Source organism: Mus musculus, chromosome 18 (assembly GCF_000001635.26).
Source record: "Mus musculus strain C57BL/6J chromosome 18, GRCm38.p6 C57BL/6J".
NCBI classification, from domain to species: domain Eukaryota; kingdom Metazoa; phylum Chordata; class Mammalia; order Rodentia; family Muridae; genus Mus; species Mus musculus.
In genome coordinates, this window is record NC_000084.6 from 68,203,948 (window position 1) to 68,229,635 (window position 25,688).

The window sequence follows — 25,688 nt, forward strand, 5'->3', positions numbered from 1 at the left end:
CCCCCCCGAAGTCTGAAGTGTGAGTTGTACTTGCTGCCTTGTACATGTAAGAAACTATTAGTCAGCAACTAGTTTATCTGGGAGTGATTTGCTCCTCGGAAAAGTTTGCTCCCCAAGAATTCTCCTGGAAAGCTTTTCTCAAACCCTTTTAAACAATTACTATTGGGAGAATGGGGAACTAAAGTCAAAGAGACCTAGATAGTGGGCAAAAAAAGACAGTGTGAAAGCTAAGAAGCCCTCAGTGGGAAGTTAGCATCTGTTAGGTTGGGGTGGGAGTGTGTGTGTGTGTTGGGGGGTAATAGGGTTTTTTGTTTTGTTGTTTGGAGTTTTGAGATAGGATCTTGTGTAGCCAAGGATAGCCTGAAACTTGTGATCCTCCTGCATCTGCCTCCTGAGTGTAGAGATCACGAGTGCATGCCATCATGCCTGACTCTGGTACTTCAGTTCTCAACCCGTGGGTTGTGACCCCTTGGGCAAACCTCTATCTCCAAAAATAGTTACATAATGATTCCTTCAGTAGCAAAATTACAGTTACGAAATATCAACAAAAGTAATTTTATGGCTGGGGATCCCCACAATATAAGGACCAGTTTTTTGTTTTGTTTTTGTTTTTGTTTGTTTGTTTGTTTTTTGAGACAGAGTTTCTCTGTATAGCCCTGGCTGTCCTGGAACTTACTCTGTAGACCAGGCTGGCCTCAAACTCAGAAATCCACCTGCCTCTGCCTCCCAAGTGCTGGGATTAAAGGCGTGCGCCACCACTGCCCTGCAAGAACCTGTATTAAAGGGTTGCAGCATTAGGGAGGTTGAGAGCCACTGCTCTGGCATTTTTGGCTCAGTTACCAAGTCAGAGAAAGAAGCCAAGAACTACCTCAGCAGAAGATAATCATCTCACCTAGTTCCAGGTGTTCTTTAGGTCTTCAGGCAGTGGGCATATAAGCACAGCCTGGATCTTTTGCAGGAAATAGAAGCACAGGGTTCTGTGTGGGAAATGCCCCTTTTCATTCACAGCTGTCTTTCCTGGTCAAGAGCTTTGGGAAAGAGATGCCAAGCTTTTCCTATGTTGGTGATTGTTTAGTTAGGGTTTCTGGGGCTGTGCTAAAACGTAACTAAAAGCACCTCGAGGAGGGAAGGGTTTCTTTCATCTCACAGCTCCCAGGTTACATTGTATCACTGAGGAGGGGCAGGGCAGGAACCTGGGGGCAGGAAGTGACGCAGAAATTATGGAGGAGTGCTGTGCTGTTTATGGCTCACTTGCAGCTCACGGTTTGCACAGCCTGCTCCCTTGTACGCCCCGGAACTGCCTGTCCAGGGGTGGGACTGCCCTCCGTGATCATTGACTCCATATCAATCATTAATACAGACAATACCCCACAGACTGTCCTACCATTTTAGGGTTTCTATTGCTGTGAAGAGACACCATGAGCATGGTAACTCTTATAAAGGAAAACAATTCGTTGGGGCCGGCTTCCAGGTTCAGAGGTTTAGTCCATTATTGTCATGGCAGACAGCATGGTGTTGTGTAGGCAGACATGATGCTGGAGAAGGAGCTGAGAGTTCTACATCTGGATTATCAGGCAGTAGGAAGAATAGAGTCATACTTCCTCCATGAGGCCACATATCCTAGTATGCCCTTCCCTCTGGGCTTATAGGGGCCATTTTTATTTAAACAGCCATATTATACTCCTCCCATAGGCTTGTCTCTGTAATATAATGCAGAAATGAAGTCAGTCCAACTTCAAAAATCCCCATAGTCTATAATAGTCTCAATCCTATTTAAAAGTCCAAAATCTCATCTGAGACTTGTGCAATCTCTTAGCTGTAACCCCCTGTAGAAAATCAAAATGAAAAGCAGATCACACTTTCAACATACAATGGCTCAGGCTGTATATCATCATCCCAAAAGGGAGGAGAGGGGACATAGTAAGGAAATGGTGGACCAAAGCAAGACCAAAGTCCAGCTGGGCAAACTCCAAACTCTGCACCTCCATGTCTGATGTTAAAGCGCTCTTTAGGTCTCCAAGTCCTTTTATCTTTGTTGACTGCAACACAGGTCTTTCTCTTGGGCTCTTTCCACACCCCGTTAGCAGCTTTCCCCAGTAGGTATCCCATGTCGTTGGCATCTTTAAGATCTTGGGATCTCCAAGGCTAATCCCGGGTTCACCTCACAGCTTCACACAATGGCTTCTCTAGACCCCCCTAACACATGCCGGCCTTGGCAGCTTTCCTTGATTGCAGAGGGAGAGTCCATAACCCCTCTATCTGTCCATGATTCTAAAGCCAAAGCCATGTCCCTGAAGCTGTCACATTCTGCTGCTTGCTGGGGCTGGAACACAGCCTTCTTATTCAACTACATCTTCATCTTTACCAGCTTTCTGTTTTCAGTGGTTTCTTTCACTGCCTAAGCTTGGCTGTCCTGAGGCTGGGTTTTTGACCAGGCTGGCCTTCAACTCGGAAATCTGCCTGCCTCTGTTCATTGAGTGCTCTGGATTAAAGGTGTGCGCCACCACACCAGGCCCTATGCTTTTCTTTAATTCTTTTTCACAGGTTGGAATCTTAGGTGGATGGGGTCTTGCCCTGAGGTCCACACTTCATTTATTCCATTTTCTCCCCCCCCCCCCCCAGAGTTGTACTTTTTGTACTTCCCTTGCTTGGCCTGCTCCTTTTCATTATAAATCTGCATAAGTGTGGCTGTTAGTAGCCACACAAATGTCCTCTACCAGCGCTATTAATCCATAACTCTTCAATTTAGCCTCAGGCAGAACGCAGCCACATTCATTGCCAAAATATCACAAGAACTGTCTTTAGGCCATATTCTTCCCTTCTGAAACCTTTTTGCGTTGGGCTCCCACAGTTCAAATCCCCTCAGCACACTGTCTTCCAGGCTCCTACTACTATGGCCCACTAAAGGCCGCTTTCACCGTTCATCTACATTTCTAATCCAACGTCTAGAAGCCCACATTCCTATAAATGAAATCACAGTCAGGCCTATTACAGCCATTCCCCAGTCCCCGGTACCAACTTCTGTCTTAGGGTTTCTATTGCTATTGCGTGACTTTCATGGATCCTACTTTTGATTTAAGGCACAGAGACTCCTAAATTGTTTAAAGCTGTTGGTCTTTTGCTAGGGCAGTCTCTCAGCTAGCTATTAACTTATCCTGACTTATCTACCATTTTGTCTCCTCACGTGGTTCTCCCAGTCTGCTTCTTCCATCTGTCTCCCTGCTGCCTCTACTATGCATCTCCTTAATCTCCCACGTCTGCACTGTCTTTGGTCTCTGCTTCTCTCTCTCTCTCTCTCTCTCTCTCTCTGCCAGGAAGTCCCGCTCCTATACTTCTTGCTCCAGCTCTGGGCCATCAGCTCCTTAATATACAAAAAGCCACATTCCAGTCTGAACCAATCAACAATAAGACAACACCTGATCCATCTCTTAGGTTGTCTTCAGGCATTGAGGGTTGCCTGACCTTCATCTTTTTGGTGGGTGAGGAAGGCCAAGCATTTACAAATAGAAAACCAGTGATGGACCATAGAAATGACAATACCAAAATCCTGCCAGTACTGACTGAGCTGTCTGCCCGGTACAGCAATCCACAATTGAAAATACAGGGACATGCCTTCATACAGTGTAAGGGAAAGTCCCCCCAACATACTGCTGTGAGGGGACACCATGAGCACAACTCTTATGAAGGAAACCATTTCCTTGGGGGTGGCTTACAGTCTCAGAGGTTCAGTCCATTCTCATCGTGGCGTGCACTAATCTTAAGTGTTCTTAGCATTGCACTTAAACCTTAATTGGCTTACAGACAAGTGTGGAAAAGATGGGTCTTTAACTTGATCTAAAAGAGTCATTGCGTAACTATGAAGTAATTACGTACCCGTCTGAACCCCGTGTAATAGGTTTTATGTATCTCTCTGTAATTCTTTATTGTTGAGTTGTAAGCCTGATCAAATGGACTTTCCATGTATTGTAAAGTTTAACCTTCGAGTGCTACTTAGAACATATTTTTGAACTGTGAAGAGTTAAAGTGAATTTAACTATTAAAACCAAAAGCATCACAGGAAGTGCTTTAGTGTAGCTCAGTGGTTGAATCTTGCTTGGCATATTCGAGGCAAGGCTTTGGGTTCAACCCCAGGGCCTCTAAAACAAAACAAACACCAAACCAACCAACAAAAGAAACAAAAAACTCAACCCAACCAACTAACCAAACATACACACGAAAAACCAAACTAGTACATTGCTTTTTCTTGAGTCTCTTGACCAGTCTCATAAAAAGCTAAGTTCTGAATGATAATCTTTCTCATACCTTTTTTTTTTTTGGCTCTGTGGTATATAACATTTTAAAAATGTTTACGTGCTATTAAGTTTGTAGCTCTGCAGGTTGAAGATCAGGTGGTGTGAAGCAGACATGATAGTAAATGCAATGTGCAATGGGAGAGTAAACTCTTGAACGTGCTGTTCCACGTGAACTTAATTACTTTGGGAAATGAGACTGCTATTCTAATTGTTGTATAATGGGCAAGGAAGGCGGGGAAAGGATGTATTTTCCCTGCTGCTTGGGACCCAAGATAACTGAGTGTAGACGTTCTGCATGAGAGACTGAGGGGCTTGCCTTAGCATTAGCTTACAGACTCCCAGGAAACACCTGCAATCGTCCTTTGACAAGAGCTGACTGACACAGTGGAGCCCAGTGGTTTTTTTTTTTTTTAAATGTGCTGATGTTATAGAAGTTGGCAGAGCGACTTCTGACTCATGTGATTATAGTTAGGCCTTTGGGGACAGTCCTAAGCGTGACCACACACAGGCTTCTCTATTGTAACCTCTTCTAGTGATCAGAATTGCCATGAGGGTAAAGGAAGGGAGGTTCTGTCCATTTCCTTGAATTTTTCATCACGTCATTTGTCTTCCCAGCTAAGTAATATTCTGCTGTATATCTGTACCATACTTTTCATACTCGTTCATTTTTTTTAAAGATTTATTTATTTATTATATGTAAGTACACTGTAGCTGTCTTCAGACACTCCAGAAGAAGGAGTCAGATCTTGTTACAGATGGTTGTGAGCCACCATGTGGTTGCTGGGATTTGAACTCTGGACCTTCTGAAGAACAGTTGGGTGCTCTTACCCACTGAGCCATCTCACCAGCCCCTTGTTCATTTTTTGATGGGCACTTAGGTTGACAAAACAGAATATATAGTCCTTGGGTATATGTCTGGGAGTGATATAGCTATGTCATATGCTGTGTCATTTCCAATGTTTTGAGACACTCCTAGACTGACTTCCAGAGTGGCTACTCTAACGTATACTTGAGCATATAGGGGTCCCTTTTTCTCACGTTTACATTAGCCTTTGTTGGCATTCATGTTCCCGGTCATGGCTGTGATACACAGAGTTTGTGGGCAGACATTGCACAGCATAGAAATAGTCGAGTAAGATTCACACTGGCTTATTAACCAATTAGAATATCTCTACCTGGAAGCGACTTTTCTGTTTCCATGTTGGAGATGAGCCTAGGACTTCACACAGATGAAACCAACATTCTACCACTGAGACCCCCAATCCTGGCCCAACTTTCAGGTTTTGATGATTTGAAAAGCAGCCTGAAACTCAACAAGAATAAGTATATTCATAGGTGTGTGTGTGTGTATGTGAAAATAGGTCAAATAGAAGCCATAAAAATACAGTGGGTAGGTCAAGAGATGTCCAAGAATGGTTTAGGTTTGTCTGTTTTTTGTTTCTGACCCAGGCATGACAGTGGACCACAGGTTTCTATGATTTGGCAACACAGTGCTACTTGTTTATATCGACAACACTAATTGATGAGTATGGAAGATATCCAGAAACCATGTTCAAAAGAAATAACTATCCACTTATGGTCATTGGATTTTTATGTGTCGTCATCCAATAACGATTATAATATTTGATTTTTTTGCATAATGATCTAGCTGCACATGGAAGATGTTTAGGGAGGTTCCTTGTTAGAAGGAAATACTTGTCCCTGCTCACTAGCCTAAAGCTCTCTGACTTTTTTTTTTTTTAACTAAGCTGGGGGGTGGAGGGTGGAATCCTCCTTCATGAATAACTAACAGGGATGAAGGGATGACACAGACACACAGACACACACACACACACACACACACACACACACAAACACACACATATACACAGTCTTTATAGGATGGCCAAGAGGCATGATCCTGGCTGGCAATAGCTAGAAGAAGTACATGCCAGTTTAGCCAAAGGGTCCTGGGTCCTTATTAATTTCAGATTTCAAGTAGTAGAGACATGATAATATGGAGTTAGCTGCCCAGGCAAAGTCACAAAAGACTGTGTATAAATAGACTTGTGTATATCTTTGCTTTCAGCTATCCATGAATCAAGGGGGGTTGTGTTGAGTAGCTTGGGTTCCACCCTACCATTCGTGAATATTTTTTAATAAAAAGATTAGCTCTCAACTCTAAGTTTGTACTTTCTGTACAGTGTTTGGATCATTCTGTATGTGTCTTACCTGAGGCCCTCTAGGTTCTAGGGCCAAAGTTCACGTGACAGTGTTCCTTTACAGGGCTGCTGCTGGGCTCTGAGAGCTACAGAGGCTCCTCGAGTCTCCCTGTAGCCCCAACCTCTTGTCTTTCCCTCCTTGCTTTACCACAGTCACCTGTGAGTGAATCTGAGTTATTAACAGTATGCCTTTCTCATTCATGTCCCTTTGGGTCTAATATCTCTGACACCACTCTCAGGATAACTTCTGGGACATCTGTTAGCCTTCTAGTTCTGTTTCTCCATTTCACTGTGAACCTCAAGTCTATATCCCAGCTCTTCCTTGCTAACGGTACAGTTCCAGCTCTCTGCACTGCCCAGTGCCCCAGACCTTCTTGCCATTCCAGAAATTGAGCCGAGCTTGGAACACTGTTTTTTTTTGTTTGTTTGTTTGTTTTTTGTCCTTCTTGCTTGGTCTCCTGTAGTGTAGCCCATCTGTTCTCTTGAACTTGGGAGTTATCTCTGTTCTCTAACTTTGTCTCCTAAGTCTCCTGAGCTAGTTGGTGGGTACCTTCTCTTGAAGTACAGAAGCACATCTCAGGTAGGAGGTGAGGCCTGGAACTGTGTCTAATCGGTTTGGTTCTCCAACATCTTCCATAGAAGATAAGATGTTCCTTTTCTGAGTGTCGGTGGCCTCTGGGCGGGGGTGGGGGGTGGGGGGGCACTCCTCCCTCACTAAGCTGAATGACAATAATAAGATCCCACCTCCTACCGTTAGGAGGGCTCTTCCAGAACACAAGGGCAGCTAACACTGGTGCCCTTCGGACAGACCTCTTCTGTCTGATCACCCCTCTCCTGGTCCACTATCTTATTGCTTTACCCAAGGAAGGTTACAGAGCCAGGATCCTGGGGTTTTCCTGGCTAATGAAGCCATGAAGATATTTTAAAATATAGACTCCATTCTTTATTTGTTTTTAAAAAGCAAGGCTTTAAAGACAGGCGGCATCACATAATTATGTGACTAGATTTTTATGTATAGGAATGCTTGCTTGTGTGCATTACTGTGTGCCTGATGACTATGGAGACCAGAAGAACGCATCAGATTACATGGAAATAGAGTTAAAGATGCTTTGAGCTGCTCTGTGGGTGCTGGGAATCAAGCCTGGGTCCCCTGGAAGCCCAGCCAGTTCTCTTGACCACCAAGACATCTCTGTTGCCCAGATGATGTCTTTATAGAGGCCTGTCTCTGTTTTTCTATCTCCCTCCTGAGCTGTCCGGAAAACGGTCTAGCATATTTCAGTGTCTGAGCAACTTGCATTCTGTCTGCTCTGGATAGACTCTCCTAGATTCTTTGGAGAGTTCTTTTTGTGAACGTGAAAAGGGGGACTTACGCTGTTATAAAAAGAAACTAGCGATCCTCCAAATATAAAATCGCTTCTCAGCACCGGCTTCTGTTTTGTCTGCCATTCATTCTCTAGTCATCCTTTTCTAAAGGTTGCCCAGCAACTTGAACCTAGTAATTTTAGTTCTGTGGTTTCTATTGGCTCCTAGATCTTTACCAGGGGGCTGAAAATATCAGTTATGAACCCGTGTTGGTAGGCATTTGTGCAGACATGGGCGAAGGACTTACCACACTGCTAGATCTGAGTGTTTTTAGCTCCGTAGCTATGTTTACCAGGGCTGTATGTTTACATACATAATTGTGTGTATTTGTGTGTAGGTCTGTGCACATGTGTACATATGTCTGCACATGTGGGTACTTTGCAGGCCTATGTATGTGGTAGGGGACAGACAGGAAGTGTACTGCAGCATCTGATGGCTTATGGCTTTAAAACTCAGGAGTTTTTCTTCATTGAGCCGTGAGCCAAGCACTGCCTCTGTGTCCTTACTAGGCTGAATTGGAACCAGTCACCTACTACCTGTGCATCTTTATTCAAGTGGCATTCTCCCATTCAGCCTTGGGATTTTCTTCTGTAAAAAAACGGCTGTGATTTCTGCCTCAAGGGAAGGGAAACACAGCAGTCTACAGCGGTCAGCACAAGGCCCAGCATGAAGAGGCTGTCGTGCTTTGAATACATAATGTCCCTCATAGGTCCGTGTCTTGTAAACACTTGATCCCCACTTGGGGGCGCTGATTGTGAAGCTTGCGGGACCTTTAGGAGGTAGTAGACTCCTACTGGAGGAAGGACATCGCTGGAGGCAGGCTTTGAGAGCTCACAGCCTCACCTTGCTTCCAGTTTATCATGTTTACAGTTGAAGATGTGCTTGCTCAGCCTGTGACCCGCCCACCGCCAAGCCTTCGACACCCTTATGAACTCTTCCTTTGGAACTATAAGTCACAATAAACTTTTTTTTTTTTTCCATAAGTCACTTTGGGTCATAGTGTTTGATCCCAGCAGCAGAAAATTAATGAATCCAGAGCTATTCAGCAATGGTCAGGTTCCTTCAGCTTTGAACTACCATGAAGGGCAAGCATTTCCTAGGAGAACAGGAGGAAGGGATGGGTGCATATTTGTAATTTTGCATTTGATGTATTCAAAGCATTAAATTATTATTGTATCACTAACTTATTAATGTTGACGATATTAATAGTTATTATATGATGGATAATGATTGTATAGTTATGTTATATAAAATATAATTATTAGTAATGTTAATGTTGAATTATTGTTTTACCATTAACTTATTATTCCAAGTAGCACTCTTAACTGAAGAACTACATCTGAGCTGCCCTTTGGGTGTGAATTGTCTGCAAGGAGGATGCTGTTTCAGAGCAAATGTAATTCTCTTTCAGGGCAGTAGCCTGAGGTCACAGTCACATTGGTCAAGTTGGAGAGGGCAGGCAAGGTACTCAGGGTAGCACAAATAAGCTCTTCTGCTTATCCACTGGGCCAGAAAAGACACAGCATAGAAGGTAGCAGGCTCTGCCCTCACCTTCATTCCAGCTCCGAGGTGCCCACCTGCACATGGCTTTGTTTCATTTTCCTGCTGATCTAAATCATTGCTTCATAGTCTCTCATGCAGAGAAGGCTTCTCGCTTCTATAGAGCATTCACATTATTTTGCCCACACCATATATATGAGTTATAGTTCTTGGGTTTATTAGCTAACCGGAGTGGCTATCTAAAGATTAATACCGTTGTAATATGATCACAGGATTATATAAATACATATCATTTAATATTGTAGCGTTCCTCCTGTATTATCTCGTCTTTCTAAAAACAGCTTTATGAAGTGTGTAGGTCAAATAGTGTTCATGTGAGTTTGCAAATGAGAACATGAGGTGAAGAAAGGCTGGCTGACCAAGGATACCCAGTCAGAGAAGGCTAGCTGGGTGTGGTCTCCTGATCTCTTTGTGTTTGGTAATTGCTTTTTGTTACTGAGACCTCTGGGAAGGATGAGAGGCCCATGCACTCTGTGTGTGTGTGTGTGTGTGTGTGTGTGTGTGTGTGTGTGCGTGCGTGTGAGAGAGAGACAGAGACAGAGACAGAGACAGAGACAGAGACAGAGAGAGAGTTATATGCATGTGTGTGTGCTTGCTCATGAAGTAGCCAGAACAGGAAGGATGTTAGGCAGGCATCTCCTCTATTGTTCTTCTCATCAGTGCTTTGAGACAAGCTTTTTTTTTTTTTACTGACCTGGAAATTCATCCTTTAAGCTAAGCTTTCTGGCCAGTGGGTATTCTGCATCTGCCTCCCCTGTCCCACAATCCTAATGTTACATACATGTATAGCTGCGCTTTGCTATGTAGATGGGTTCTGGGGACTCAAACTCAAGTCTTCTTGCAAAACAAGCACTTGTATCCAAGGAACCAGCTTCCCAACTCTCTACTGCATTTGGAATACTTCGAATCTAGTTAATAATCCTAGAAAGCATTGAACCGGAAACCCAAAGAGTTTATTTTATTTGAATTCCCAGCACTTTTGGAAGACTACAGTACCACCGCCACTTTCAACTGAGAAGCTGACTAGTTCCGTTATTATTTTTTTTTTTTAAATATGAGACAGATACCTGTATCCATGTAGCTGAGGCTGGCCTGTAACTTGCTGTGTTGCTCTGGCTGCCCTTGAGCTTGCGGTGGTCCTCCTGAGCACTGGGAATACAGCTATGCGCCACTATACCTAGTTGAGAAGATAAGATATCTATTACGTGTACTGAGGTAAATCCTTCCAGAGTAAGCAGCCCTTGACTGTTAGTGTGGTTTTATTTCCCCCACCCCCCAGCAGCTCTCTGTGCCTCCAACCGATGGTTTGTGTGGTTAGGTGGAGAAATGCCTTCAAAACTCATCTGTCTTCCTCACACCATTGCTCACTAATGCTGGACAAATATTTATATCCTACAACGCCTTTTAACTGTGTCTGAACATAGGGTAAGTTAGAAGTCAGAGTACGTCACGGTGAAGAAAGTTTCATTGTGTGACAATAACCCTGCAGTAAGGACTCCAGTCTCTTTCTCCAGATTTGCTCTGGGCCCAGAATAAATCCTACATATTTGCCTCAACCCCTCAGAGCTTCCCTCCCCAGTGCAGTGATTAACTTCTGTTATAAGCATGTTTTGTCCAGCCTTTAGGCTTTGTGCTGGACTGAGCAGGCAAATTAAAAAAAAAAAAAAAAAAAAAAAAAAAAGGCTTCCGCTGCTTGCTAAAATACCAGATAATGAGGAGAGAACTTGTTTTATATCAGAACTGACAAACACGGCAACCCTGTCGCAAAAAAGCAAATGCAGATGAGGTCTCTTCCCTGGCTGGGATAAGAATGAGCCTCACGCTTGTCTGACCCCGTTACCCATGGTCAGATGCACTCCATTTGGTTTCCATAGCATCCAGATAGCCTGAGTACCTAATGTCTACCTGTCTAGCCAACACATCAGCTTTCCAGGAGGGAGAGCAGGAGTTCATTTCGCATCAGGGACTGCTCTCTCTAGTCCAGTGTGAACACTGGACACCCCTGAGCTATTTTTGGCGGTAACAGCAGGTTGTGAATTTGTTGTTGTTGTTCTAAGTTTATTTCATGAGCTTCGTTTCTTTTTCTTAAAGGGGGTCTTTTAAGAGCCTTTCATACTGAGGAGTACGAAGAAGATTATGCTTAGGCAGGGGATTGCTAGCTTGCTCCAGGTGAAGGATGTCCAGACTCACTAATGCACCAATGAGAGAGAGAGCTATTTTGATGATTAGTGATTTGGGCAATGTAACTTCTGACCCAGATTTGATTAAGCCTCCATCCAGACTTCCTCTTCCAGGAGATTATCTTTTAGCACACATTTGGTCCACCCCCACCCCCACCCCCACCCCCAACCCATTAGGAAAATTAAAGCATTTAATTATAGTGATGGCTTTTACGGGTGCAGACAACTACGTTCCCAGATTCTCTCCAAATGTAAGCACACTTGTTCCATCAAGCCAACTGTCTGTTACTTAACACAAACGGGTGTGGGATTGTAGGGAGATCGCATTATATGCAGATACATTGTAGAATATTAAGCCTGTGTTACGGGGCGGTGGGGGGTGGGGGGGATTCTCATCAATCAAACCAGGGAAACAAATCAAATAGGAAAACTGGCTAAATATGAAATTTCTCCTAAGTGAACTTGGCTGTTAAAGAAACAGGTCTCATTTCTGAGTTTGAGGCCAGCTTGGTTTACAGAGTGAGTTCCAGGACAGCCAGGGCTACACAGAGAAACCCTGTCTCAAAAAAAAAAAAAACAAAAAAATCAAAAAAAGAAAGAAAGAAAGAAAGAAAGAGAGAGAGAGAGAGAGAGAGAGAGAGAGAGAGAGAGAAAGGAAGGAAGGAAGGAAGAAAGAAAGAAAGAAAGAAAGAAAGAAAGAAAGAAAGAGGTTTCCTCAGATTCTTTCCTTAAAGAAAAAGATCAGACATATTTCTTTTTCTTTTCTTTTTAGATTTACTTATTTCATGTATGTGAGTACATTGCTGCTGTCTTCAGACACACCAGAAGAGGGCATCAGATCCCATTACAGATGGTTGTGAGCCACCATGTGGTTGTTGAAAATTGAACTCAGGACCTTTGGAAGAGCAGTCAGTGCTCTTAACCACTGAGCCATCTCTCCAGCTCCCCTATTTTTTTAATTAATCAGTTTATTAGTTTACATTTCAAATGATATCCCTCTTCCCTGTTATCCCGACACCAACCCCCATCCCATCCCCCTCGCCCCCCTCCCTTTTGCCTCTATGAGGGTGCTCCTCCATCCATTTCACCCACTCCAACCTCACCCCTCTAGCATCCCCCTATGCTGGGGCGTCAAGCCTCCCTCCCCTCCCACTGATGTCAGATAAGGCCGTCCTCTGCTACATCTGTATCTGGAGTCCTGGCTCCTTCCATGTATACTCTTTGTTGGTGGTTTAGTCCCTGGGAGCTCTGGGTGGTCTGGTTAGTTGATACTGCTCTTCCTATGGTGTTGCCATCCCCTTCAGCTCCTTCAGTCCTTCCCCTAGCTCTTCCATTGTGGTCCCCAGGCTCAGTGCAATGGTTGGCTGTGAGTATCTGCGTCTGTATTGGTCAGGTGCTGGTAGGACCTCTCAGAGAACAGCCATACCAGGCTCCTGTGAGGAAGTACTTCTTGGCATCAGCAATAGTGTGGGGATTTGTTGTCTGCAGATGAGATGGATCCCTAGGTGGGGAGGTCTCTGGATGGCCTTTCCTTCAGTCTCTGTTCTTTTTTTTTTTTTTTTTTTTTGTCCCTGTCTTTCCTTTGGACAGAAACATTTCTGGGCTTAAAATTTTGAGATAAGTGGGTAGCCCCATCCCTCAACTGGGGGGCCATGCCTATCTACTGAAGGTGGTCTCTACAGGTTGTATCTCCCCTCTGTTGGGTATTTTGGCTAAAGTCATTGCCATTGGCTCCTGGGAGCCTCTTGCTTCCCTGGAGTCTTTGACTTTCTAGTGGCTACCCTCAGTTCCCCATACTCCTCTGCTACATGTTTCTAGTCAATTTACTGTATTGGAAGGGACAGAAGTACAGAAGATCAGACACATTTCTTAATGCATAAGCTACCTAATGCTACACAGTATGTGAGCTGATTGAGTTTAAACCATGTATTGTAAACTCCTGGAGGTTTTACTTTCTTCCACTTAGAAGGCTTACGTATACCTAGCAAAGAATAGAAACTGAGGACTCTTGAGTCTGAGCTATGATATTTTACCTTTCTTCTCCTGATCAAATATGTCAGCATACAATAGTGATGGTCTTATTTTAAGGGAAGCCTCAGAGTTTTGGAACATGTGCACACACATCTGTACGCACAGAATGAGATATTTAAGTGCCTAACTTTTGGACAAGTTCACATCAAAATGGTCTGGATTCCTTATAAATGATGCGAGGTATGGTGGCACATGCCTTTAATACTAGCATCCAGGAGGCAGAGCCAGGCAGACCTCTGGCAGAGTTCAAAGCCAGCCTGGTCTACATACTGAGAGCTCTTGTCCAGTCAGGACTACATCGTGATATGCTGTCTGAAAAACAATTATGTTAGATCTACAAGTGTGTATGTGTGTCCTTTGTCATTACAGTGTATCTCCAGGTAATGTGTAAAAATATCTCAACACCAGAATTATGCAGAGCCTAAGGAAAGCAAACTGTTTAGTGAGCTGACAAATCAAAACCAGTTAGGTATGTGTGTATTCATTTTCTTTTGGGATATTGCCACTCTTGAAGACACCATCACTCCTTAGTTGGGTGGTGGGTGAATTCTTTTAAAATGCTATTTTTTTAAAAAAAAATTCTTTAATGATTTCACACATGTGTGGCTGTGAGATTATTTATTCACTCATGGGCAGCTACTCCAATGGCTTTACTACTCAAGAAAATGTCTCTGTCTCACAAGCAGCCACATACTACCAAGAACTGCTCAACTATGGGTGGGGCATCTGGTATCCCAATTCCTAATCCAGGTTGGAACATGACTGCCTAGTCTTGTGCAGGGCTTGTGCTGGTAACCATGGTAACCACCGAGTCTGAGTACAATGGCCATGCCCTGTCCAGAAGACAGGCTGTCCCATCATTCAGCTCTTACACCCCCTGTCCCCTCCTACTCGGTGTCCCCTCCTACACGGTGTCCCCTCCTACACGGTGTCCCCTGAATGTTAGCAGAGAGCAGAAGAGAGGCCTCTTCTAGAGCTGAGCACTCCAGACTCACTTATTTTTAGCCCTTTTGCCAGATATGTGTCTGCACTGAAACTGCTTCCTGTGGCCGAAAGAAGTTTCTTTATTGAGGCTGAGAGTTGCACTAATCTGTGGTTATAAACAGACATTTAGAGGACAGTCATCACGTACACGTAGTACAGCAGAGGTGATCGAGTCCTTCCTATAAGCGGTGGCCTCCTCAGCCAGGGCTTTTGACCAGCTTCAGAGTCCCAGGGGTGAATTCCTTCCCATGGAATGAGCCTCAATCCAATCAGAAGGCAGCTGGTTACCCCCATAACAGGACACGATTGTTATCAACAGGCACATCTCTGTAAGTCAATGTTAGAGCATACAGGGTCCCCAATTGGGTAAGATCTGGCTGCTGTCTCCACTCCAGTGGCCTCTGCAGTGTTTGCCTTGCCCTTCCTTGGCTTTTGAAGGAAAAATGCAACTATCTGATGGAGCTCTTACACCCACTCCCACCTCTGTTTCTCAAAAATTTTCCCGTGTCCTCCTGCCTCTGTGCTCTTAAGACCAAATGGTTCCTATGACAATGCAAGGGTAAGGACGATCAAATGAGACCTGCCTTGTAGGGCAGGCTCAACTCAGTTCCTCTAAGAACTGAGTTCCTATCAGAGCACCCCCATGCTGGGTGTTTGTGTGGAACTGAGCTCCTATTAGAGCACTGCCCCCAACCCTCCCCCAGACTGGGTGTTTGTGTGAGACAGTCTCCCTGTGAAGCTCTCACTGGCTTGAGAATTTACCACAGAGATCAGATTTGCTTTGAACTCACAGACATCTACCTGTCTCTGCAGCTGCCTCCCAAGAGATTAAAGGCATGGCCACCACACCCAGCTGCCTGGGTTTCTGGATGGCTAGGGGCATCTCTCTCTCTCTCTCTCTCTCTCTCTCTCTCTCTCTCTCTCTCTCTCTCTCTCTCTCTCTCCCCCCTTCTTCCCTTCCTCCCTTCCCTTCTTCCCTTCCTTTCCTTTTGCAATTTTTATTGATTAATTTACTTTATATTCTAACTACAGCTTCCCCCCTCCCCTCCCAGTCCCTTCCTCTCAGTTCCCCTCACCCCATATGTCCCCTCCTTTTCTCCTCAGAAAAGGGGGGGGGGAATGCCTCCCTTGGATATCAAGTTACAGTAAAACTAGGCTCATCTCCAATTGAGGAGAGACAAGGCAGCCCAGCTAGGGAAAGGAATCCAAAGGCAGGCAACAGAGTTGGAGACAGCCCCTGCTCTTGCTGTTAGGGGTCCCACATGAAGACCAAGCTGCATGTCTGTCACATATATGTAGGGGGCCTAGGCCTGTCTTACGCATGCTCTCTGGTCGGTGGTTAAGTCTCTGTGGGCCCTTATGGGCCCAGGTTAGCTGATTTTGTAGGCTTTCTTGTGTCCTTGACCTCTCTGGCTCCTTCAATATACCCTCCCCCCCCCCCCTTAACTGTTTGGCTATGGCTCTGTCTGGATCTGTTTCTTGTATAGAGACATTCTTATATCACAGGATGAATAACGATAACCTCTGTTGGAAGTGGCTTACCTAACAGCTGTTCTCACTGATACAAGCCTTTACTCGTGAGCTGTTGGCTGCTTCCTCTCTGCCCTTACAGAGCCAGGGGCACAGCCTGACCCAGGACTTGGGGTTTTCAAGGAGACAGAAGGGGACCTCCTCACCTTCAGAGTTCACTTGCAATAAGCTTAAACAACACATGACTGCACATCAATATAATGTATATTATACGCTCACACTTTATTGCTGTAATTACCATTTCCATTAGGTTTTTTAGCATAATTGTGAGGGTGCTATCCAGTCTGCTGCTAAGAGCTGACATTTAGACAATACATAGTTTCTATTGTCTGCTTTATGCTTTGTTTGACTCATACTTCCTTGTTTCTTTCTTTGCACACCCCCCATCTTTTTTCTGAAACATTGTAGCTCAGACTAGTGTCAAACTCAAGAGCCTCTTCCCTCTGCCTCTCAAACGCTTGGATTGCTGGCACGTACCTCTGTGCCAAGTGTTGTCTCCCACATTTTGTTGAAGACTGGACATGGACATTTTCTGATGACATTATAATAACTGCTGAGTCCAGTGCCCCACCCCTAGACCTGCGACTCCCTCATTTACTTAGGGACTTGGCTGAAGTGTTTGACTCAACACTACCTTGCCCTGTGACACCTCTCCCATTGCTCTGCAGACAATCACAAGTGACCACAGTCATTTTAGTGAGACCTTCATATTTCTTTATCCCGAATTTCTATTACACTGTTGGTATTACACCCAGTTGATAATTTCCACTAAATATCCACTAATTATGTTAGCTGGCTGCTTTGTTTTGCACTATACTAGGGTATAGATTACTCAATTAAATTGCAGCCCCCTTACAGAGCCATTTTTGTGCTAGCTTTTGAGGTGTGCTCTAACCTCGGAAGACCTTTCCCTTAGCTTTTGTTTTTATTCTCTGTGGAATTTGCTGGTTACAAGGTTACAGCTACTTCTTGGTCACTTCCTACTGAAGTTCCTATTCTTAATAGATTGACCTTCAAGCCTGAGGTTCCCTTGTTCTCGTCTAAGTAAATTGTTTCTGAGGCAGTGTAGCCATCTCTCGTGCTGTCTGATTCCACTCTGGATAAGATCTTTTCAGTCACTGCTCCAAAGGTGACAAAGTAACCCCGGGCCAGTTCTCTCAGTGAACACCCCACCACCACACCACACTCCCACCCCCACACCCACCCACGTACCCTACTTTTGAGGTAGAGATGGGCAGAGACAGTGTTTCTGAGCTTGCCTCTCCTAACATGGAACATCCACCTGATTGATGGACCGGGCTGGGTGATGCTAAGTCCCTGATGTTCTCAGCCTGCTCTGCTTGTTGCAGTTCTTCCTCAGTACTGGGAAGGAAGAAGAAGACAGGGCAAGGAAGGCCTCTTGAGAAGTCACCTGTTTCTTAACCTCTGTGTCAAAGGCCAGCTCATTGCCTGGTCTCACCTGGGCACCACCATCTCCCTCAAGGGCTGGGGTGTGAGAGCAGTGTGAGACTGTTTTGTGTCCATAGCCACTGTGAGTGGAGTGAAGTCTGTGCTGTTGGCATTGAGAAAGGGGCTGGCTCATGCGCCTCGGGGTCCCCCTACGCTTAGGACAATGTAGTGCATTTATTTTAGTAAATGTTTGTTAATCCGCTGAATCGATTTAGGCAAATTTCAGAGACTTTAAGTAGTTTCTTTAATTTTTTTTTCTGATTGTGTTTGTTTTCCTGATAATAGGTCTGTGGGGCTCTTAAATCTTGTAAGTAAATTTGTCTATTTTTTTATGTTCAGTTTTAAACACTGTAATACAGTTGAATGATATTATTTACCTTACAAAATTGAAACCAAATTAAGACTAGTAAATATTTCTAAATTGGCAAAAGAAATGTCTAGTATTTTATAATATTAGAGGTTGCATTAAAATTTAATTTTTAATAGTGCACTTACCTATGGAAAATGGCATTATTTAAAAACTTTAGCATGTCAAGCCTGTTATATGTCATAGCTTAAAAACAAAACAAAACAAAACTGTAGGTTCATAGCAAGGAACTTAAACAACATAACATTTGGAAGACCTTTGCTACGTGATGGCACTCTGAAAGGAGAAAAGAGGGCTTCAAACCCAAAGAAGGCCAAAGGGCCAAGAAGCAGGAGTGGGTGGGTTGGGGAGCAGGGTGGGGGGAGGGTATAGGGGGCTTTGGGGATAGCATTTGAAATGTAAATGAAGAAAATATCTAATAAACATGCCTTAAAATAAAAATAAAAATAAGCTGCCCCCCCCCAAAAAAAAAAAGAAAAGAAAAAAATCAGCCTGAGATTCTTATTTCCCGATGACCTTCAAGAGCTGCCACAGACCCTCGGGGCCAGGCTCCGATTAGTGGAGCTTTTGCATCTCAGCCTCCCAAGCGCCAGATCCAGGAAGGATTCTCAGTCTTGTTTTACAGAAGAGAAAACAGACCCAGCTCAAGTTAACAATGTAAGGCAACAGCCCTGGAAGCACAAGTGGTACCTGAGTTTAGCTACTATCCCAACTATCTCTGTGTTGTCTACTGTTTGGAAGAGTTAATTTTACAACAGTAACATACACGAAGGTGTATATCCCGCTTAGTAGGGAGTGGCTTGAGCATTATACAAACCTGGGCCACAGTAAACATTAATATTTTTTTTTCCTCAGAAGGGAAATAGTGCTGTGGTTGCATAGATGATAGGTAAGGTAAATTCTAAAATTTGTTAATACTCGAAGTTTACTTCCTATTAAGAGGTTATCTTAAAGCTACTTAATTTTGACTACTAAATAATCTTTGAAACCATCTATTTGGCCTGCTGGCTACATAGAGTCACGCACTTTTACATTTATTAACATTTATACCAATATAGAGCTAGTTGGACGCAATGCAATCTTTATATGTCTATATAAAAACCTCTCTGTGCTGCATTCTTTGAGCACAAAAGATACATTAGTAAAATTTTCCAGGCTACAAGCTAATGCCCACAAATATCACATTATTACTGTTTTGTGTCTTTAGGAACATAGTATTTATACTCCTTTAAAGTCCCTTAATTCCTTGACCTTTGAACATTACAAACTCTTAAAATGTAGTTTCAGTTTGTAAAGACCAAATTCCAAGACGTAACTTTTATGTGGAAAAACTCACCTCAGATCAAAATATCACATCATAGTTAAAAAAAAAAAAAAAACCCTCAAAGAATAGGAACATATACTATGATGGTCAGGGCCATTGATTCTTAATGGAGCTGTAAGCATTTGAAACACAAAATGGTCCTAAGAGCCTTGTGGAAATGGATTTATGAGTTAATATATCTCTTAATGTCTAAAATGGACAATCAAGATGTTAAGAAAGAATCAAAGCGAGCACTCGTCAATCTGCTGGTATCCTTTGGTTAGCTGCAGGAAGTTTCACATATGTGGATGATTGATATTTGGCTTACTGCTCACCAAACAGAATGACGGGTGCATAGGAAGTCTCAAGTCCATAGTCCGTCTCCTACCCTCCTCTCCCTCTACCATCCATTTTAAAATTGGATCCCTCATCAACAAATTGGGAACAAGTAACTATGCTTTTCGGGGTTGGTGTGAAGATAAATATGCTTTTCAGGGTTGGTGTGAGCTTGGGAGTTTCTAGATTTTTTTTCATAAATGCCGGCTTCCTGTTCCATAGGTGCTGAAAAAGAGTGTTTGTACCTCTTCAAATGATCTTTCACTGTGAGAATTTGTGTGTGGAGTAGAGCAGAGAACAGAGATGGCAAAGGAGCCCATGATGAAAATAATGAGAGGCTGGGTAGGTTACGTGCTAAATGCTACCATAGAAACAAATATTCCTGGGTAGGAATGCTCTACTACCCTGGCCCAGCCCTATCCTGGCTATCCTGCTCAGTCTACTAGCTCCTTGACTCTGTTGGCTCCAGGGAGCCCTGAGGCTTAGCTCCCTCGGTTTGTCCTACACAGACCATGTCTGAAAGCTAGTCCTCTGAGTAGGGTCAGTTCTTTCAGACACAATGGCATACTGATGGAACCTGAGACAGCTCGGTGCCTTAGAAGGGCGTTTCTATACGTAGGATTATAGTCAAGGCCTGGGTGTTTCCTCTGGAGGGCTGCAAACACCTCACAAATCCACCTTTGTCAGGTGGATTGTGTTGCTGGAGCCTTCTCTAGGGGAAGCCATGGTGAGGTCACTAGTGCTGCTTTGACGTGTCTTCATTGCTGCCAACAAGTCCTGTGGAACGTCATGTGAGGTAACCCCACCTAGCACCATGCTCCAAGCCTCTGCCGTGCATAGCAAAGGCTCATACATCATCTCAAAGTTCCTAGAAAACGAGTTTCCGTAAAGCCTTCCAGAGCACTTGCTTTATAGCTGTCATTCCAAGACGTAGTGGCAAACCATGGGCTGCACTTGTTTATTTTTTTTTGTGCTATGTCACACTTATGCCCTTTTGTCTAGCACTCTAGTCTTTCTCAGGCCCTTCAGCTTTGTGTGCTGCTGTCATTTCTTCTGAATTGAGGGAAAAGAAACATTGCACGCAGTAGTTCCACAACACCTGTAAAGTCTTGCCAACACGACTACCTAAACATGAGCTATATTGGCAGACATGCTAGCATGGGTGAGGGAAAGCTCACGAGGTCTTGAGCAGATATGGAGAGCCACAGGCAGCTAAGGAATGCAGAGAGTAGGAGGAAGGGTCTTCCCAAGGGAAGAGCACACCAGTTGGTTATCCAGGACCAAATACCTGAAATCATATTTATAAGCAACATTATATGAATTGAACAGGTTGTATTTATGTATTTGGGAAATATATGTATATGAGTATATATGAATATATGTATAATCATATACATTTATGCATACATATGTAGTATGTGTATATATGGCTACATATCTGTATATATACATATATATATAGTCATATACATATATGTATATATATGTGTGTGACCATATAACATGTATATGACCATATATGTATATGACCATATAACAACAGTTTATGGAAAAGGCTATACATTCTTTAGGAAAGTAAAGAGGGGAAATGGTAGGTTGGGGGTGAGGGAAGGGAAGAAAATGATGTAATTATATTATAATCTCAAAAAAAAAATAAGATAAGGAATTCAAAAAGAAAAGGTCTTTACATACTGTAGCTAGAATGAGATGTTTATCAGGGGCTACACCCTCTCTGATGGTTTGTATGATTTGACAGCTGGACTCTCTGTCAGAAGAAACTTCCTTAAAGAAGAAAAAACAAGAGCCAAAGATTTCACCTGTGGAGCCAACACAGCCCCTCAGCAAATGCCAGATGAGGAGGCACTGCATAACCTTAACCAGGCTGTGCGCTAATACACACTGCAGACACTGCAGACTGTCTCTCTAGACACTGCTCAGCAGTCTACAGTGACTATCCCACAGGAATACAAGACATCAGTGTGTGTGTGTGTGTGTGTGTGTGTGTGTGTGTGTGTGTATGTTTTAGCAAGCTTAAACTTTCATCTATCAGGTCAAAAGTTTTTAGCTTCATTTTAAACAGAACGATCGGAACTTAATTCAGATTGGTTACTGTGACCAAAATGCCCAGTGATAAGATAGTCAACTGGACACCACAAGTGTGTGTCTATTAAAAGGACAGCTATGCCGATTCTTTCTCTGTTTGTTTTTGTTTTCTTTGAGATAGGGTCTTTCCACGTAGCCCTGGCTGGCCCGGAGCTTGCTGTGTAGACCAGGCTGTCCGCCAACTCACAGAGATCCACTAGCCAGGTGCTTCTAATGCCCCCCAGATTTCCAGATCCATGAAGTGTTTATAACATTCTGAAAATGTAAGCTCCAAAGCTGGTTATTCATGAGTATTTCAAAATGCCAATGTGTCTGGTAGCCAAAAACAGAAGGGAGTTTCAAGTCCCATGAAACTTGCCAAATCTCCGGTATTACAAGAGTCTTAGAAAGCAATCATATTCTCTCCTGTGTGGAGTGGTGTCACGGTGAGCCATCATACCATCCGTCTTTGACTGGAAACTGCTGTCCTTAGACTGAAGGGTCCCTAGGCTCTAGGGACAAGAGATAGCTGAAGGCCAGAGGAGCTGACTTAATATGGAAGCAGTTTCTAATTCTCCTTGCAGCTGGCTGGTCTAGAACATTCCATGAACTGGGGACTCTCTGAATCTATTTGAGCTCTCCCTCTCCCCATTCTTCACTCTACAGTGTAACCCTGAGAAAAGTCAAGACCAGTATCACTAAGGAAGGGAGCTACGGTTTTCATTTAGAAATGAATGAAGAACTGTCTCATTGCCTTGACGTGACCATCTGATCTCATGCCAATTTTCTTGTTGAGCCTTCTGCTGCTTCGAGCTATGTGAAACATCCCCCAAAATCTTGGTGGGTCTCTTGTTCCTTTCCTGCTTCCAATAATGAGACTGGGAGGGAGTGATGTCCTGGACCCTGCTGTCATGCCCCAGGTGACATTCCTGGGCTCTCAGCAGGGACTGGCTGCTGGCCTTAATTGTCTTTATTTCTAACTCTGGTGGTAACCAACAGTTTAGCTTTGCTTTGACAACTCCTACAGCCAACACTGTTGTCCTGGCCCACACGTCATTCCTATTTACCCTAAATAAGGAAAAACAAAAGCTATTCTGGGCAGAGTGCAGTGCCCGCGGCCGGGGTTATTTACAGTGTGACCATGGCACTTGGCCCTTTTCACTGTGGCTGCCAGGTGATTTTTTTTTTTTTTTATTTATTCTTCTGAAAACTGTAACAGACGTGCAGCCATCCACAAAGCCTCTCCACACAGCCTCGAGACATCAGGATGCATAAGAAAGGTTTTAAGGACGTTTGAAAACCACTGTCTAGACCTCAACAGAAAAGAGGCTACTGGTACAAAGGAAGAGCCCTCCTGAGATGGGTCTTCGAGTTCCTGTTTGAATGGCTCCTTTGTATCACTCGGGGTTATTTTTCTGTAATTTCAGAACCACTTGAACTGAAAACTGCATAGTAAAATCGAGAGTTCTGGTTTTAAAGGCTTGTCTCGATGCTGTATTTGCGCTGCTTGCTACACCGTGAGAGCTTTGTCAGAGAGAATAGGAATCTGAGAATATGAGCAGTTCTTGCTTGTTAAGGCATTGCCAGCTGTCAATGCGGGGAGAGCTGGTGTAAGCAGTCGGGCACTCTGTGGGGAGAAGGATCAAGAAAGATAGCCTGTAGTCTGGCCTCCAGAAGGAGAGATGTATTGGGTGCTGGCAGCTGGATACCCAAGGCTGATGTTGCTACTTGCCCTGTTACCTCGGTAAGCTCACACTTTACGTCCTCAACTCTGAAAGCTTCCAGCAGAGAGGAAAGAAAAAAGATACTATGTTGCAGCTTTCAAATCCTTCTGTCTTCTGAGTCTGGCTTACCATTTGCCTGATATATATTTATTAGTGAATGTACTAGAATAAGGTGAATTGTCTAGCTGCATTCTGCTTGCCTGTGTGTGTGTGTGTGTGTGTGTGTGACATGTTGGGATGTGACATGTCTGGATGTGACCTGTCTGGGTGTGAGGCCAAACCCAGAGAAATGCAGACTAATCACTGATATATGTTGTCGTCAACAACACTGAGTGCTCTTGGGATTGGAGGCTCGCGGGCTTACTGTCTGTGACATTGCCAGCTTCCTGCCACAGACCTCCTGATTTCTGTTGATGGCAGTTGATAATTGGTAGTCATAGTCTGTGGTTGGAGCCACAGCGTTTGAGTCTAGCACCTGGGCTGGGCCCCTGCTGCTAGAATAGAAAAAGACATAAGAACTCCCTCCACTTCACTCTCACCCCCCTCTCTCTCTCTCTCTCTCTCTCTCTCTCTCTCTCTCTCTCTCTCTCTCACACACACACACACACACACCAGCTATAACTACAGCTCTCAGCTGCCTGGAGAGGAGATTGGCTGATGTTGAAGGATGGTTTGAACTGGGTGGGCTGTGCCACAGTTGGAGTCCCCCTTGCAAAGGACTTGATTATGTCCATCGAACAGCTGAACAACAGCACACTGAAGGAGGTTCAATTTAAAGACCTGTTCTTTAAAAAAGGTACATTTGCAAAGGGTAGCTGTGGGTGATGCAGGGTCTTTGGGGCTTGCTCTGTGTGTGTGTGTGTGTGTGTGTGTGTGTGTGTGTATGTGTGTGTGTGTGTGTGTATGTGTTTTCCCTTGGAGCTTGGTCTGAGCAGAGCTGAGCAGAGCAGTTAAGTCCTTCACAGGACTGACTCTCTCTCTCTCTCTCTCTCTCTCTCTCTCTCTCTCACCTGGCAATAGTGGTGTGTCCCATGAAATTGAGAGGTGGAGGCAGGAGGATCAGAAGTTCAAGGTTTTCCTCAGCTACATAGTGAGTTAAGGGCTAGCCTGGGATACAGAAGACCCTGCCTCAAAAAAAAAAGTTTCTTTTGCCTCAGAGAGAGTCTGTTGGCTCTGTCAGGTGGGAATCAAAAGGGAGCTTTTTCTATCTTCTTTGCTTTACAGTTAGCTTGTTGCTCTCCGGGGATGGAGACATATAAATATATAACACATATAATATATGTGTGTGTGTGTGTTAAATGCCCTAAAAAAATTTCCCTCTTTGACTGACAGTGGTTTTCCCCCCCCCCTCGGAGTTGCTGAAATTAACATGTGGAAGAAAAGAAAAAAATGTAATTCTTTTAATGAGATTGGATTGTTGACTAGTTTGTTGGATTATCAAGGTAATAGATAATGGGAAACAGAAATGGACTCCAAGAATAGTGGGGAGCTAGAGAGTGAAAGGTGGACAGATTGCCAGTGAGTGAGCACTTAGGAGCCACGCTTGAAACCGTGACTGTGACAGTTCCGTGTGCAGCCGTATTTCTTCTGACACCTTCCTAATTAATAATGTGGAGGTAAGGCAAGGGTGGATTTTAAATGATTCCTACAAGGGGGGGATTGTGATTCTAGGTACCTTCAGTTCCCATTTATAGCAAGGCAGGGGACGGATTATTTTTTAAAGGTCTCTAACGCTTATATTCTTACTCCTCTGCTGTGTTGTTTGGTTTTTGTTTTTAAAGAAAAATTTGTCACCCATCTTTGATTGCAGCGTGGGTATTTTCTTTTTCCTAAAGAGATCAGGAGAGTCTGGGTTATGATGTATGTAGAGAAACGTGGCTGTACTGGATAGGGGCTTCAGCCTCTGGTGCTACCTTGGCTGGACAGACTTACAGAGTCTGTATTCTGGGGATCCCTTACTCTAATCCCTGCCTTCTGCTCCCAGCCTACCTGAGCCATGAGAGGTTCCTGGTCGGGCTGAAGGTGTCCTCTTGTTATCTTCTCCACTGATGGAACATAGGATGCCACTTCCAGTCTTATTACCCAAACTGTCTTGTATGCAAATAGGGATATAGTAGGAATATATAAGCAGATGCCTTAAAGCAACCATGAGCCTCCTTTTCTGGTGACAATCTGTGCTGGGTACTTGGTGCAAAATATGAAAATTTTTGGCAAAATTTTAGCATCATTAAAGTCATTGGTGAGTGTTTGCCAGAAGATGGTTCCGTGCGAGACAGTGTACAAGCAC

General features: G+C 43.9%; 1 protein-coding gene across 14 annotated transcripts in view; it reads left to right on the forward strand.

Moving 5' to 3' along the window:
• Ldlrad4 (low density lipoprotein receptor class A domain containing 4) overlaps positions 1–25,688 on the forward strand; it is a 328,277-nt gene that overhangs the window by 271,674 nt on the left and 30,915 nt on the right. The window contains exon 1 of one of the 14 annotated variants that reach the window (XM_006526092.4): positions 23,268–23,421. The exons of 11 other annotated variants lie outside the window; for them this stretch is intronic. Coding sequence is in view for 1 of the 3 variants with exons in the window: in NM_001357444.1 (NP_001344373.1) it covers positions 24,059–24,197 (139 nt within the window). In the remaining 2 variants the exon portion in view is untranslated. Of the gene's footprint in view, positions 1–23,267; positions 23,422–23,998; positions 24,198–24,879; positions 25,018–25,688 lie in introns of those variants that run through there. 2 more of the 14 variants (NM_001357444.1, XM_011246973.3) reach the window with 2 other exon arrangements.